Source organism: Charadrius vociferus, unplaced genomic scaffold (assembly GCF_000708025.1).
Source record: "Charadrius vociferus isolate BGI_N301 unplaced genomic scaffold, ASM70802v2 scaffold51, whole genome shotgun sequence".
In the NCBI taxonomy this organism is placed as follows: Eukaryota; Metazoa; Chordata; class Aves; order Charadriiformes; family Charadriidae; genus Charadrius; species Charadrius vociferus.
The window spans coordinates 1,356,899-1,373,571 of NW_009646939.1; the positions used below are offsets into that span (position 1 = coordinate 1,356,899).

A 16,673-nucleotide genomic window follows, 5' to 3' on the forward strand; every position below is an offset into this window, starting at 1 on the left:
GGCGCCGCGGGCCCGCATCGAGAACATGAGCCCGGAGGTGACGGACTCCAACCCCTACAGGTGCGGCCTGGGGCGAAGCGGGCAGAGGGGCGTTGGGTTATGGGGAGAGGGCCGGGACGGAGCCGTGGGGAGGAGGCCCGGGGCCGAGTCGGGGCGTAGGGGATGGGGAAGAGGGAGGGCTATGGGGTGTCAGGCGTGGGTTGGGACTGTGGGCCTGGATGAAAGGGAAAAGGCGTGTGGACGTGGGCTAGGCCGGGTAGGGGGCTAAGGGATGGGGCTGGGTGTGCTGAGGAGGGTGTCGGGGCAATGCCACAGTCAGGTGCTCTGTGGGGAGGAGGGAAGAGATGCTCTCCAGTTGCCCACCTGAGTGGGCTGGCAGGGGTGTGCATTGGGGTTACTTTGCATTATCTTGCATTACTGTACAGGAGGAGAGAGGAAACTGGTGAGTTTTTCAGCTAAGTTGCTGATAAATGGCACAGGTTTTTGGTATTACATGAGGTCTTACTCTCATTCCTCTAACTTACCTATTTTAGAGTTTGGTTTAGAGAAGTCTTTAGCATCTGGGACCTCTTCTAATGCTCAGGTTCTGGAAATCTGATGCGTTATTTTTTTCAGGATTAACTGCTTTAATACAAGCTGATACTTGTACTTTCAATGATACTTTCAATGAAAAACACAATAGCATGATAAAATATTACTTTAAAATTTTTCCAGTTATGCTCACAACCTGATATTTGCTAATTCATTTTTTTCGAATGTTATGTTGACCTTAATCAAATTGATCAGAAAACAGTGGAAGAGTTCTCGCTGACCTGCTGCCAGATGGTTCATTAAAGAAAAAAGTGTAGGCTTTCATTCTGTAAATCAGGGATTCGTTTACAAAACTAACTATGGGTCCTCCTGATTTCATTGACGTTACTCATATCAACTGAATAAGTATGGGAATTTCTGCAGGTTTAGTACTCCATTGCTGTTGCTAATAGGAAAGTATCTACTATCTCATTTAGATTGTATCTAGCTGGCAATGACAACTGCAGGGAAAACAGGAGTTTAGTGCTTGGTGGGGTTATTTTTAAAGCAAAAGTGATTTTAAGCATGTGAAAAGCAAAATTGTTATTAGAAACATAGAGAGCATTTTCTGTATAATGTTGCTGTTTTCCTTTGTAGTCGACTGATGGCGTTAAAAAGAATGGGAATAGTCAAAGACTATGAGGTAAGATTTTATCTGTGTTAAAACAGCCTTGCATTTTTTCCCTGTGAGGACCACTTTTGATATAGTGACCTGTATTTTCTTTCTTTCTACAGAAAATCCGTTCCTTTACAGTTGCAGTAGTAGGAGTAGGTGGAGTTGGCAGCGTGACTGCTGAAATGTTGACAAGATGTGGCATTGGTAAGGTAATGAGAGTTTTCTTCTTCTGCTTCTTTATAGTAGGTGGACCAGTCTTCTTCATAAAGAGTTAGATTCAATTTCATTTAGTTGATTTTGCCCAAATAAAAAGGTACTTAAGACCAGCAGTTGCATAAATGTCACAAATGAAGAGTCTGTATTTTTCTTATGCTAGTAAAATTGATTTACTCAAGCTGTATCATGAGGATGATTCTTGCTAGGATGCTTGTCTTCTCTGTGCCCTTACATCAGCCCATCTATCTCACCTTCATACTGGATTATTGCAAAAGGAAAACAAAATAAATAAAAAGGAGGGTGTAACTTGCATAGAAGATTAAGTCTTATGTTAGGAGAACAAGTCAATATTCATGAAATTGAAATGCAGTAGATATAAAAAACATGTTTGTATCACAAACCTTAGTTCCTCATGTGGCAGACTTAGAGCTTATAATTTAGCAGCAGTTAAAAATAATTTGATGTGTGTATAGATAACAAGAACCTCCAAAGTTAGAACAGGACTTTTCTTTAAAGAAGGAATTTGGGGAGTGGCTTAAGTGTTTGTATTTCTAGGCAAAGCCTGACCATTTACTTTTGGAACTTTAAGAAGTTTCTTAATACAGAGGTGATGCAATTTTTTATTGCAAAGTTTATTCCCCCTTCCTCTGAAAGAGCATTTTTTGACCAACATCTTAGGCATAGAAAAGGGCATTGGTCAGTTGATTCAGAATTTATAATAATCAGTAAGTTTATGTATTATGTAGGTATTTTATGTGAATTGTTTTTGAAGAACTACATGCCAAGACAAGTGAAACAAATTACACGTTTCTAGTTAATGCCATAACAACAAGTAGGAATGTGATAAAAGAGGTGATAGTGTTCATGTAGATAATCTGATGAATATTCTTAGTTTAGATCAAATTAACAGATTGCTTTTTATTAAGAGTGGTTTTCATGACTTATGGAATCAGTTCCTGGTGAATGGCAGTTAGAATTCAGCCTTTCACATACTTACAATGTTGGTACCTTTTGTATGTGAACTGAATAGGATGGCAGGGGGTGGGGGAGAGTTGTTTGGTTGGGTTTTTTTTTTGTTGTTGTTGGGTTTAAAATGCGTTTTGTTATTTAAAGTGGCTTGCCATAGTGCTCTGGTTGCAGAGTCTTTGGAGATTCACATATGTTAATACAATCTTTATTGTAGCTGCTTCTGTTTGACTATGACAAAGTGGAATTGGCAAACATGAACAGACTCTTCTTCCAACCTCATCAAGCTGGATTAAGTAAAGTTCAAGCAGCAGAACATACTTTGAGGTATAACTTAGAGAAATGGGTATCAAAATGTATTTACCCAGAATGCTGCTCCAGAAAAACGATGTTTCACTCTTAATCACTTGCGAAGTGGCATGACCTAATTGGAAATTTGAGTATAAAATAGTTGTGGGAATGGTTGATAGTATAAGGACCTTTTTGTACTGGCCAAAACCATTACAGTCTAAAAAAAAGTGAGTTTTCTGAAAACCAGTAAGTCTTTTTAAGTATAGCTAATTTTGCTCAGAAGTTCGGTGTAAACTCTGCCACTTCAATATGTTGTGGGTTTTTTTCTCATGTAATCTGTGAATTTTTGACAAATATAGGTGTATTCTAGACTTCAGACTGGAAGCTTAAGACTGTAGAAGCACTTGTGAACTTAGGGAGTAGAATGCAAGTTATCGTGGTATATATTAATATTGATTTATATTATTTCCTCCATAAGGAATATTAATCCTGATGTTCAATTTGAAGTACATAACTACAACATCACAACACTGGACAACTTTGAACACTTCATGGATAGAATAAGGTAAAATCTCTCAGCAGAAGCATACCGCTAACTTCTGCTGATGTGTGGTTCTATATAGCCTCACATTTCTATTGTTGTTGTTGGGTTTTCTTTCCAATTTAATGGCTTCCAATTGAAAATCAGTGGGAAATATGTATATGTGAAGACATTTCTGCCTAGACCTTTTCTCTAGAGTTGGCATTTATTTCTACTGTTACATAGTTATATTTTTTGTTAGTGCATCTTTATTTTCCCAGCCAAAGCTGCAGGTCTTACAGGATTTTCCCATTATAGAAAACAGATCAGATCGTATTTTCACTGATCTGGGGTAGTTTCAGGTATGCTTTATAGAATGAAGAAAGAAAATAGTTATTAGTGGATCTCACCGAGAAGTTCTGAAATAACTGCAAATGGGAAAAGTTATGTTGTACAAAGATACCATTCTCCAATACTTTGTACTGTGAGTGCATACTATGTAAAACTTACTTAATGTAAAATGCGCATGTATCTAAATCCCAGCTTCAGCATGCTGTTGTTTCTACTGTAGATCTAAGATGCTGTTCTGCATTTACACAAGTTTTGTTAGGAACACACTTCCCATGTGCTTCTGTACTCTAAAGAAGCATGTTAGTTGCCATGTTGGTATTTTGTCCTGCCACCAATTAATTGTAAACTTCTGATACTTATTTCAGTAACGGTGCGCTAGAGGAAGGGAAGCCTGTTGATCTTGTTCTGAGCTGCGTGGATAACTTTGAAGCTCGCATGGCAATTAACACGGTAAGGCCATCTAAGGCATGAGCTTATAGAGGTTGATTTTCTCCTGTAAATATTGTTAGGAATTTTGCAGACTAGAGAAAAGACAGGAACTTACCGAGAATCATCTAAGAAAGTTCCCCTTTGATTTAAGGAAACAGAATCTGAGCTTTTACCCAGTTCTTGTAAAACACATTTTATGTGTGTAAATATAACTATAGACTTTTAAGTTACTAGCAGCTAACAGTTAGTGAAAGAGTTAAGTGTTGTAAGCCCTCTCTGTATTTCCAAATTATCCCATTTATATAAAGGTATTATCAAAGCCTGGCATGTTGAATCTTACAAACTTTTTGAAGACTGTATAGCTAATTGTATACTTCATATGACTTTTTGTATACTAAAACTGTCTTTTTAAAGCTGTGTACCTAATCAAACTGATTTTCTTTATAGTAGCAACCACTGTAGGCTATGTTCCAAAGGCATGTTTTCTGTTATCCTTCAGCTAACTTGATCTGCAGATTGCATGCACTGAAGGTACACAGACACACTGAATCCACGCCACTAAAAATAGTTTGTGCAATTAGATTCTGTAGCGTGCATCTAATAGCTGGATCGCTAATGCCTGTATTTGTTCAAAAGTCTCAGCTTGTCAGGAAAGCACAAAGGGTGAGCTTTGTGAGGACAACTTTAACTTGTTCTTTGATTTGTCCTCAGACTCTGATAAACAATTTCTATTCTACCTTTCATGTTCCTTTTTCTGATCATAGCCTTTTTGTCTTAAAGCAGGAAGATCAATGTCTTTAATCACTCTCAATTTACAACGTTTTTTTTTTTCTCATTGTACTTCTGCAGTGCTGATGTGTGTGTTTCTGTGTTTATAAGGCTTGCAATGAACTTGGACAAATCTGGATGGAATCTGGAGTGAGTGAAAATGCAGTATCAGGACACATACAGCTGATCATACCTGGTGAATCTGCTTGTTTCGCGGTATGCAGTGCTCTGTGGAGTTGTTCATTTGTCTTGTTTGTGAGATAGGGAGTATGAGGATTAGCTGGCTAGGGTTTTTTTAACACTATTTTTTAAACTGAATTTATTTCCCCTCAGTGTGCTCCTCCACTTGTAGTTGCTGCAAATATTGATGAGAAAACATTAAAACGAGAAGGAGTTTGTGCGGCTAGTCTTCCTACAACTATGGGTGTTGTGGCAGGAATTCTCGTACAAAATGTTCTGAAGTAAGTGACTGAGTTGTTGCTATTCAATGTACAGCACCGTAAGAAAAAGAAACCTGAAGGAACGTTTCATAACGATGGGTCTGGTTCTTTTTATATGTTTGTGGCCTATTTCCTAAAGGTGTTGGCATCATTGGACAGGGCTGAAATACACGCTGCTTGAATCACTGGCGTGTTTACCTTGGATCCACTGTTTTTAACAGAACTTTCCAGGGGTAAGGGAGAGTCTTCAGAGTTTTCCTAAGAATTTCTCTTACTGCATACATATACACTTTTTTTTTCACTCCCTTAGTTATGCATTTAAACATGTTCCCATTTGACATCACTAAATTATACACAGGAACACTACAGTGCTGACTTGTCTTTGAAATTTTGTACATGGACAAAGAGTAAATAATTTCTCTTGCAGTGTTTGTATTCCAAAAACCTGACATGAATTAAAAATAGTTAAATAGCAATATGACATGTGACAATACTTTTAGAAAATATTAAAATATGACTCCAACTGCTAAAAGAACTGCACGTATCAGCAAGGAAAATTTTTTAACAACTTTGGACTCGGTTTCAAAATGACGCACCATCTTTTACAAGCATCTTTGAGAATTAGGATCTTATTTAGCTTGTTTTTAGCTTTAGCTTGGTTTTGTCAGTTATCCAAAAATTTCTAATTACAAAGAATAAAAGTACTGTTTGCAAGTGTGCCTGCAAACAACAAAGCTCCGTTTTCAGCTGTGCAGAGAGTGGTATTATATAAAATTGTATAGCAACACATGTTTTTCTTTAATGAAGAACGCAAACATTGCAGCTTAATTTAAATCTTTATTTTCATTGCGAATCTGACCCTACAGTAAAGATTAAACTGGTTCTGATTAGTTGTTGAAAACTCTCCCATAGTAATACAGGGTACCTGAGTGTTTCATGCAGTAGATTAAGGCTCAAGAGAAAACTGCTTACTTACTAAACTATTTTTTCTGAGACTGTAGCTGACTTGTTCTCACACACTTCCACTACAAGAGGACCGGGTTATGCTGTTGTCAGGTGACTACAGCTGATTTTAAGACAATTAGAGTAACTCTTTACAACTCACTGGTGTGAAAGTGTATTCAAAAGTTCTTTGAGGAAAAATTATTCCTTGAGCAACTGCATTTTTGGGTTTGCACCTGTATATAAGAGCCTGCTTTCTCTGTTTGTGCTTCTAGATACCTGTTAAATTTTGGTACTGTGAGTTATTACCTTGGTTACAATGCGATGCAGGATTTCTTTCCAACTATGTCTATGAAGCCAAACCCACAATGTAGTGACCAAAATTGCAGAAAACAGCAAGAAAATTATAAGGTAAAATATTTTGGTTAAGTTGTGTTTTTTTTTTTTTCCTTTCTTAAAGTCTTAAGAACAAAGCAAGCTACAGACCTGTAGTAAAAGAAAACTTTCACCGCTACTGCTATTTTCAGGAGCCTTGTCTTCAGATGGTGGCATGTGTTTCTAAAAATACAGTACTTTTGAGTTGTCTTAAAGCAAAGGGTAGGCAGAATGGCTTGCATTCAGTTAGATAATATTTTTTTCTACAGTAATTGCTCAACCTTTCTGGCAGTCATATTTTTTTGAGTGTCAGTGGCTTTGGGTTTTTTTGACTTGAAAGTATTCTGCATTTTTATGCCTAACAAAGTTCTAAATGGTGACTGCATATCTTAAATACTTAATAGACGTGTGAATATTAGATTGGGTCTTCATTGCTGTGGATGAAAATTGGACTACTATATATATTATGGTTTTTATTTTTTTGTGTGTTTTTCCTTCAGAAAAAAGAAGCTGCACGACCAAAACAAGAAGTAATTGAACAGGAAGAAGAAATAGTACACGAAGACAACGACTGGGGTAAGTAATCAACTGGAGGTGAAATGATGTTCCCAGTACTGAGACTCAATTAAAGTCATTGGTTTGGGTGAACACATTGTAAACTGTACCTATTTTTTGTAAATTCTACTGCGTAATCACTGCTGGCTTTTCACAGGTTTTGACAGTGACATTACCACAACTCAATGATGTATTTTTAGTGTAACGTGCAGGTTTTAGGCTCAAAATGTAACGACGTTTGAATAAAAATCTTTGTCAGAAGATGGTCCGAAGATACGAAAGATGTGAGAAGATGCATTCATAGAATCATAGAATGGTTTAGGTTGGAAAGGACCTTGAAGATCATCGAGTTCCAACCCCCCTGCCATGGGCAGGGACACCTCCCACTAGACCAGGTTGCCCAAGGCCATGTCCAGCCTGGCCTTGAACACCTCCAGGGATGGGGCCTCAACAACCTCTCTGGGCAACCTGTTCCAGTGCCTCACCACCCTTAAAGTGAAAAAGTTTCTCCTAATGTTTAATCTAAACCTGCCCTCTTCCAGTTTATATCCACTCCCCCTCGTCCTATCACTACATGCTCTAGTAAAAAGTCCTTCCCCAGCTCTCCTGTAGACCCCCTTTAGGTACTGGAAGGACGCAATAAGATCTCCCCGGAGCCTTCTCTTCTCCAGGCTGAACAGCCCCAACTCTCTCAGCCTCTCCTCATAGGAGAGGTGCTCCAGCCCTCGCATCATCCTCGTGGCTCTCCTCTGGACACGCTCCAGCAGGTCCATGTCCTTCTCATGTTGGGGACTCCAGAGCTGGATGCAGTACTGCAGGTGGGGTCTCACGAGAGTGGAGTAGAGGGGCAGAATCACCTCCTTTGACCTGCTGGCCACACTTCTTTTGATGCAGCCCAGCATACGGTTGGCCTTCTGGGCTGCAATTGCACATTGCTGGCTCATGCTGAGCTTCTGGTCAATCAGCACATCCAGGTCCTTCTCCTCAGGGCTGCTCTCCAGCCATTCCCCACCAAGCCTGTATTTGTGCTTGGGATTGCCCCGACCCACATGTAGGACCTCACACTTGGCCTTGTTGAACTGCATGAGGTTGGCTTGGGCCCACCTCTCCAGCCTGTCCAGGTCCCTCTGGATGGCATCCCTCCCCTCCAGCGTGTCTACCTCACCAAACAGCTTGTTATCATCGGCAAACTTGCTGAGGGTGCACTTGACCCCATTGTCCATGTCCGCAACAAAGATGTTGAACAGTACAGGGCCCAGTACCGACCCCTGAGGAACACCACTCGTCACTGCTCTCCACTTGGACATCGAGCTGTTGACTGCAACTCTGAGTAGCGTGACCATCCAGCCAGTTCTTTATCCACCGAGTGTTCCATTTGTCGAATCCATGTCTCTCCAATTTAGAGACCAGGATAATCGTGTGGGACGGTGACAAACGCTTTGCACAAGTCCAGGTAGATGACATCAGTGGATCTTCCCTTGTCCACTGCTGCTGTAACCCCTTCATAGAAGGCCATCAAATTTGTCAGGCAACACTATGTGTTCCTTTTAAATATGTAACTAAAGGGCATTTGTCACTTCCATAACCACTGTGCTAAAGTATGCCATGGATTTTTAGATTCCTCTGAGGGCTTTAAATTAGAAGGAATTTTCTCAAGAAATGGTAAGCGCATTTTATATAACCATTTCAAGAACAGATATGTACGTTCTGCCTATTACATGATAAGGAAAATAATCTTAGCTTACCCTTGGGAGAATTGTCCTCATGATCAAATTTAAACGGTAAGGACAAGGAAGTCCTATAGGAGAGGTGTCATTCTTGTCCATTAGTTACCTGTATAGAACCATTTCATATATTGTTATTGGGAAAATATTTTGTATTAATAGTGGAATGAAGTAGTTAAAATCAAAGGTCCTTCTGCTTTAAATTTTTTTCTATTTCAGAAAAGTAGCTGCAGTTTTCCTCTTACTGTGATAACATAGTGATTAAAGAACTTTTTCTTCTAACTTTTAATGGAGTTCTTCATTCCTTTTAATGCAAAGGCATCGAATTAGTATCAGAAATGTCGGAAGATGAGCTGAAGGCTGCTTCTGGCCCAGTACCTGAGCTTCCCGAGGGAATTACTGTAGCATATACTATCCCAAACAAGGTAATAGAATTTTTGAAATACATGTTGTAGATTAAATTTATAATACCAGCCAGTTTGGTTACCCTTTAAACCTAAAATAAAATTCCATCTTGAACAATTCCAGTAAAACTGTACCTCAGTACATCCGATTGGTGCCTTCTATGGTCCAGTTTCATGTTTCTATGAAACATATTTCCTTAAGTATGGATGCTAAGTGTGAATGTAGTTCTGAGGTGACAGGACTGAATGTATTTGGCGGGGCAGGAAAGGGAAAACAAATACGAATTTCTCAGTTGATATTTTGGTGACTAATTAATTTTTACCATATCTATCTTGTAAAAGCTGTATGCAGCCAAAGAGCAGTTAGTACACCCAGGGAACACAGAATCTGCATGTGTTACAGCCTTAACATTCCAACTCCTAGTCAGAATAGTCTACAATTTAAGTTTGTAATCACTTAGGCCTAATCTTGCAATTGAGTGCTTGGTTCTAGGAAAATGGTGTGGTATAATTGCAACAAAGCTTACTTGTGTGGGGTGGTTTTGTTTGCTATTTTTGTTGCTAACCTTTTCTTCTTGCTCTGAATAGGAAGAGAATCTGATAACTGAGGAAACAGTGGCTGAGTCTGAAGAAAGCCTAGAAGAACTCATGGCCAAAATGAGAAACATGTAGCAAAACAAATATTAAGTATAACTTTTGGAGGTTTGGATTGACATTGGATTTTGAGAAGACCAGACTATTTATTCCCCCCCCGAGCCCCCCCTTTTTACCTCCACTGAAGCTTATCTTTATGTTTCTGATGAAACAGAACTGTTACTGGGGCAGGAAGGAAACAGAATTGCCTTGTTTATGTTCTGATGTCTGTTCATGTCTTTAACATACGGAGTTGTGCTAATTTCTCAGCATTGCCAGCGTCCAGATGTTCAGTAGAAAGTGAGATGGATAAACTAACAAGGGCAGGCATAGCACATTATATGCACTATCATGTGATGAGAACAGTATGTAGTGTAGAACAAGTGAAAGATGAAATCCACTGGAGCAGATTGCATAGGTCAAGGGTAGATGATCGTGCCTCACTCATTGCTGCTCCTGATTTTCCATGCACTTGTACTTGTCCTTGTTCACTGGTCTCTGTAAATTCTTAGCATGGATCATGCTGCGGTTACTTTTTCTGAGTAAATAGAACATTTCAGCCTTTTCATCTGCCTTAAGTATCTCTGGGATGGCTTTTTTTTTAAACTTCTCTGGTTTTATCCATGTTTAACTACTGCTTGTTCTTAAATACCTGTCTATGTGTTTTGTATGTGATAATGATTTGAGTATGTTGCAACAAAGCGAAGTCTTTTGTTAGTAGATAATTATACTAGGAGACTGGTTATTAGCAAACGTCACTATTTCAGCTGGCAGGTGCTTTTCATGACAAAATCTAAGAATTACCAGGAACATTGGAAAAAACAGGAGATTTTGTCTATGTCTTTGAAAATCTAAACATTATATTTTTGTTGGTTATTAAAAGTTTAGCTATAATTCTAATCCATCCCCATCATAAAGGCCATATTAAGGAATATACTTTACCTGAGTTTGCATAGGAAAGTTTCTGAAATTACGTGCTGCGAACTCTTTTTAGTATTGCAACTATCTGCAGTGGAGTAGCAGAGCTATTGTATTTGTCTTGTAAATAATGCTAACACAGTAGCATTACCTTTTAAATTATCATGTGTTAAACTGACCTGTAAATGTACACGACCTGTAGTGCCAGTACCCTGCAGAACTGGAAGTATAAATTTCAAATATTTTAACTGCTGTGGGTATCTGATCCAGAACTTGATCATTATTTAGATTTGGCTTAGATGAATGTAAATTTCAGCCTTTGCAGTTTAATACAAATATTTCCAGCTTGGGCTGTTCAAAAAACCTTTCCATAGCACGATGCAGCCAACACAGAACCAGCTAGTAACGGTAGTGGCAGTATCCAACCAACACGTAAAAAGAGCGTAATATTGTGGAGGTGCTTCTGTTTCTTAGGGCAGCTGAATGAATACTTAGTTAAAAAATATTTGATTTTGAAGCAACAGTTACAAACTTCAAAATGTGTTTCCTCCACAGCTGACACCAGATTGTTATTTACATAAAAATAATCTCTGAAGCTAGTGAGGGAGGTTTTGGGTGGGCTTTGTGTGTAGTGCATTATACTGTAAAATGGAAGTTGTTTTTTTTTTCTATTGAGTTCAGTTTTGGAGAAAACAGATTTTAGAAGTGAACTGCAAAGAGGGAAAGGAAATAGAACAATGAGATCATTAAAAAAGTATGTACTTGAATCTGTGTAACTAAAACTGACACTTGGATCAAGCTAAGGTAGACTAAGTGTTACATTTCTTTGTGGCTTTACCTTTCTGTTGGGAACAATAAAAGTGAGGCACACACCTGGCTCTGGAGATTCTGAAGCAAATGGCTCTGTTAATCTTGACTCTTAACTTTTTGGCTGACATGGCTGCTATCACATGATTGACAGCTTTACAAGAGGCAACTGTTTACCATTTTACTTCTCGTACAGTTTTATGAGCCAATTAATATACTTTTTTGTATGCCCACTTACAGCGTATACAAAATAGTTCTCCTGTTACTTTCTAATTATTTAAAATTCTTCTTGTATATACAAGTTGAAAGTCTGAAAATACTTTAAGAGTATATGTGCCAATGGTTAAAATTCTTTAAAAGTAAACAGCATCAAAAAAAGCAGCTTTAAGGATCATTTTTAAATTAAAAAGACATTTACAAGTATAATCTACTCTGACTGTAAAACCTAATGGGAAATTTATGTCTTCTTTTGTTATGAACTAACAAATTAAAGCATATTGCAATGGTTTAGTCCAGCTTTGTTTATTTGGCAATCTTATAAAAGAAACTTTCAGTGTTTACAGTGTATCAATCATGAATGTTACTGAGATGTTGGTATTCTGACTGTATGATTAAATCGCCATTGAAACTGCTGACACTCTGTTTTGAGGTGGAGTTTGCCTACATAGAAGTAATACTTGGCATGCACCAAATATACAAATTACTTTAATGTCCGTGAGGTACAATTACAAATACATGAACAACTGTCTTAAGAGCGCTATGGCTATCGCTGCAGAAGCTTATGGCCAGGTCCTCTACTATTACTCAAGATCCTGTTTTACTTTCTGTAGATAAAGGATTTTGTTTAGGTTGACAGGGTAAGCTATTGTTTCCTCACTGTCTTTGCTAATGGACCACGGATGGTTGGGATCTGCTTTTCAGGGATTGATTTTTCTTCCAAAAGCAACCATGCAACCTATGAGTAAGTTGGAGAGAAGTGACTCAAGGGAAGAATAGTAACAGTTGAGAATTGGAAGTCACTAAATGGGGAATGTCTGATACAACACGGAAGGTCTAGAAAATAACTTCTTATTTAAGCTAGCAACAATAAGGAAAACTAGGAGAACAAGATGTATCGTTATACATGTTAAAATCAGAGGTGACAAGCTTGACCAGGCATTTGATAATTCATAACACTGGCTTTAGGGGAGGGAATTAACAGGTCTGAGAAGAGCAGGTAACAGAAACAGATACAAGCTGAGAAGGGTGAGGGTTTGGGCTTTTTGTTTATTTGTTTGTGGTGGGGTTTTTTTTGTTGTTGTTGTTTTTTTTCTTTTCCACCCCTCTCCTCACTCGGTAACAGTCCTGCAAAGAAACTTTCTAATTTGCAGTTTTTCAAGATGGCTGAAATACAGTGGGAAAACTTCCTTTGATTAAAACCCCTTTTTCTGAAGTAAAAGGAAAATATCCAGAGAGCTATAGAAGTGTCAACTCTCTTTGCTGTATTGTAATACCATCAAGAGCTATTTTTGATTTGTTTTCCAATTAGATTTTAAAAATCATATTTGGGTTGTATATCTGTTTCTTTTGGCAAGTTACAGCCTTACCAAAAATATTAAATTCCTTCCAACCAGAATGACTGCTGAAAGGGTTATAGTTACTCTACTCTTAAAGCAAAAAAAGACTGCAGAGGTCTTTGAGGTAAGGCCATTTGCTTTTTTCGAACTGGATCAAATAAATCTTTACATCAGTTGCCTCTGAAACATTTTAGTGAGGTTTCAATTAATTGTTCACTTACATTCAATTTTTTATAAAAAGCCCTTTTGTAGCATGTATTTAAATTGATTCATGGATTTATGCACCAAATGAGAACAGACTTCAAACTGATTCTTCCAGATGACTAGGGTATTAAGAAATGCAACAGGCAGGTAGATTTCATTAGCATCTCTTTATCTGATGGCAAACCATTTTGGCATCACTAGGTTTTTCCAGCTAATATAAACATTCTTGTATTTTAAGGGACTCAATGAGATAAATACTGAAAGTAATGCTAAAGGGTTAACAACAGGGAATCAGGTCTTAAGCATCTTCATTCTGATTCCTTAGGGGAAGTATTTTTACTGAACACAGTTGAATCTGATGACAGCTTTAACTGTAGATGATGACATATTTAGATATATTAGCTTCCCAAGGAAACCATTTTTTTTTTTTTTGTACAAGTCCCTTGAATGTAAGTTTGCTTAAAGCTGAAATGACCCTGCAGGTGAAACTCTGGGTGGAACAGTATTTTGACTTTTTCAAAATTACTGTCTCTTTAGAAACAATTTTAAAGACTTTTGAAAAGGCAGAAAGGATTGATGAAACAAAACCACACAAACCCTCTAGGCCAGGCTATTACAACATAGAAGTAAGAACTACCCGATAAAGTATATACAATTGGTTCAATTTAACTTGTTGTAATCCTGGCACTTAGGCTACGAGGTATAAAATCCAAATGTTTTTGGTATTAGCTATAACTTGAGCTAGTAACTAATATGCATATCTATATACAATGAAAGAAGCTTGCTTTGTACCATACAGTATGCAAAGTTAACATTTCAAGCTTAAACATTTGTTTCCCTGTCATTCACGAAGACAGGTGTCGATCCCAAAATAGTACGTTATCCCAGAAAAAATAAGATTTGCTTAATAATTTTATGTCTGCTTTAAAATAGCAATAGAGACTGCCTTTTCTTTGAGAAGGTCTGTATCACCTTTGTCCATGTTCCAGGAAAATGTTTGGTGATAATGCACTTTTTAAGCTGAATGTGTCTCCACTCGATGAGTGTCGAGAAGTTGCTTTTCCACCTATCAACAAAGTCTCTGCTTCTTTTATTTCCATGGCTCTCTTGTAAAGTTCAGCTGCCTTCTCAAAGTCTCCCCCTTCGTAGCTTTAAACAGGAGTAAAACAATGTTGAAACAAGCAAATATAAAAAGGCTCTCAGTTCATTTAAATTGAAATGCACACCATGCTATCAACAAAGTGTACTTAAGGCTCTCTATTTCACTCATAAGTACACAAGTGCAGGATGGTTTGTTTCATCCAGTAATTTTTACAGGAATTTGCTTTTATAGGGCTAAAGCATATAATCTTACCTTAGCACAGCCAAGTTTTTCAGAGTTTCCCCCACACGAGGATGCATGTGACCAAAGCTGTCTTCATAAATCTTTAATGCACGTTCATAGAGAGGTAAAGCTTCAATCTGCTTTTTCTTTGGATAGTAGAAAGTTGTTTGTTACAGACATATATTACATATGCTATTCTTTTTTCCAACATAGTTATCAACACATCCTAGATACAAAGTCATGCATATTTAACCAAAAAGGTGTTTTGAGTTCTTGATACTGTTGACAGATGAGGATGATAATTGAGGACTTCCTAGGCAGTTTTGAAAATCTCGGTCCTGAAAGTTTTGAGTTACCAAATGCTCTTTAGTTATACCTGAGGCAGCTTTAATCCCTGTTTGATTTTAAACAGGGATATGCAGATTGCAGAAATACGGAAAACAAGAAAACAGTCTTCAGCTCACTCCTATTGATGCTAAGTAAGGAATTCGGCAAGTTGATTGCATCTCCTTTGAATCTCATATAAGTTTTAGACTAGAAAGTCTACAGCCTTCTCAGATTTTTAGTTACAGAGTTGCAGTTGATCAAGGTGGGTACTCTTCATTCCGGGACACAAATTTCAAGGGATTATTTTTCACTCCAAGTCCGTGGTGGAGCTGTGTTCCCTCATACTGTGATAACTGCTGCATCACTGAAAGTGCTGGACTCGAGCTCTAGTCTTATAAAGCATGTAGGCATTTTGAATTACCTAAAAAGCATTAGGCCGAGTGTCCTTGTAAAATACCAGTCACAGCAACCATCTCTTCCCTGCACACATTTTCCTTGCCAAATATCGTTTCAACTTTTAAGATGGAACCTGAGAATTTGCAAGTCTCAGAAGGAAATTCCCTTTTAAATGTGATCAAGTTTCTTTGGTATCATTTAGGTCCAAATCATAAAAAAGTCTAAGACAGGAATAATAAACATGTAAAACATGAAGAACTTACCATCTGACAATAAAGGACAGCCAGATTCACCAAAGCAGTTGCTACACTAGGGTGTTTTGGGCCAAATGACTTCTGTCGGATTTCAACCGCTAGTTCGTACAGAGGAACAGCCTTGTCAAGTTTTCCCTAGAAATAACAAGGAAGAAGTAATTCAGTTCTCTTGGGTCAAAACGGTAACAGTAAAATCTGTTTGAAACAAAAAGCCTTAGAGAAGACATAACTGTTTCCAGAATAAGGGTTTAATTTTGGTTAATTCATAGTTATATTCTGCACAGATTGTTTATCATGAATATTTATTAAGACGTGATTTTCCAAAATACTGAGCATATTCAACTCCCAGTTAATATGTTTCTCAGCTATGTTTATTTCTTTCTTTTTTAATTTAACTTTTTCCCCACAAGTGTCTGATTGAGAAGGCTGTAAAAAGAATTTTCAGTTGTACTTTTATCCAAATACTTTTCTCCATTAGCGTTTCCTCATCCTGCCATAAATAAGAGCAGGGAGCTCTTTTTTTGTCCTAGAGGGCCTAAGTTTTACCAGTGATATGGGAATGGGAATGTAGCTGCCTTAACTGTGAGCAGTTTTCTGCTTACTGAAGTGGTGTTTGCACCATCTTCTTTGGAACACCAGGGTCCAAATGCCATTTCAAGCACCTGTTGCTTCCCATTCACCAGATCAAGGCTTTGGCTTCTTGACTTTGGTTTCTCTAGAATACCCCTCTCATATTCCAACTAGTTTTACTATAGATTATTTTTTTCAGCAAATCTGTTTTCTTCCGAATTTAAATCTGCTCACACGTTAACTGAATATACTTCAGAACTATGCTTGGGCTTCTATTATTAGAATGTGAATTTTCATATTTAATAGCAATTAGAAATTAAATACTGCAAACATCCATTGTATAATGGTTCACTATAACCGCAAAATTCAAATCAAATTTTCTCTTTACTGTTTCAATGTTACCATGTTACCATGGCCATGGTCTGAAGATGATCAGTAATTCATCTGGGATAAATACCTGTCTATAAATAACTGTCATTTTCTACATCCGATTCCTCTCCCTTCTCTTCCTCCACTC

At 37.8% G+C, this 16,673-nt stretch overlaps 2 protein-coding genes across 2 annotated transcripts in view; one reads left to right on the plus strand and one right to left on the minus strand.

The window, feature by feature from the left end:
• Positions 1-9,856, plus strand: part of UBA5 (ubiquitin-like modifier activating enzyme 5) — a 14,139-nt gene extending 4,283 nt beyond the window's left edge. Inside the window, exons 2-13 of the mRNA XM_009894963.1 lie at positions 1-60; positions 1,168-1,213; positions 1,306-1,395; positions 2,586-2,695; positions 3,138-3,224; positions 3,896-3,980; positions 4,839-4,943; positions 5,061-5,188; positions 6,385-6,520; positions 6,985-7,060; positions 9,082-9,188; positions 9,756-9,856. Coding sequence (XP_009893265.1) covers positions 1-60; positions 1,168-1,213; positions 1,306-1,395; positions 2,586-2,695; positions 3,138-3,224; positions 3,896-3,980; positions 4,839-4,943; positions 5,061-5,188; positions 6,385-6,520; positions 6,985-7,060; positions 9,082-9,188; positions 9,756-9,839 — 1,114 coding nt within the window. The 3' untranslated portion in view covers positions 9,840-9,856. The remainder of the gene's footprint in view (positions 61-1,167; positions 1,214-1,305; positions 1,396-2,585; positions 2,696-3,137; positions 3,225-3,895; positions 3,981-4,838; positions 4,944-5,060; positions 5,189-6,384; positions 6,521-6,984; positions 7,061-9,081; positions 9,189-9,755) is intronic.
• A 4,072-nt stretch (positions 9,857-13,928) lies between these two features.
• Positions 13,929-16,673, minus strand: part of NPHP3 (nephronophthisis 3 (adolescent)) — a 27,255-nt gene continuing 24,510 nt past the window's right edge. Inside the window, exons 26-28 of the mRNA XM_009895013.1 lie at positions 15,596-15,721; positions 14,640-14,755; positions 13,929-14,434 (exon numbers count right to left, since the gene is read on the minus strand). Coding sequence (XP_009893315.1) covers positions 14,254-14,434; positions 14,640-14,755; positions 15,596-15,721 — 423 coding nt within the window. The 3' untranslated portion in view covers positions 13,929-14,253. The remainder of the gene's footprint in view (positions 14,435-14,639; positions 14,756-15,595; positions 15,722-16,673) is intronic.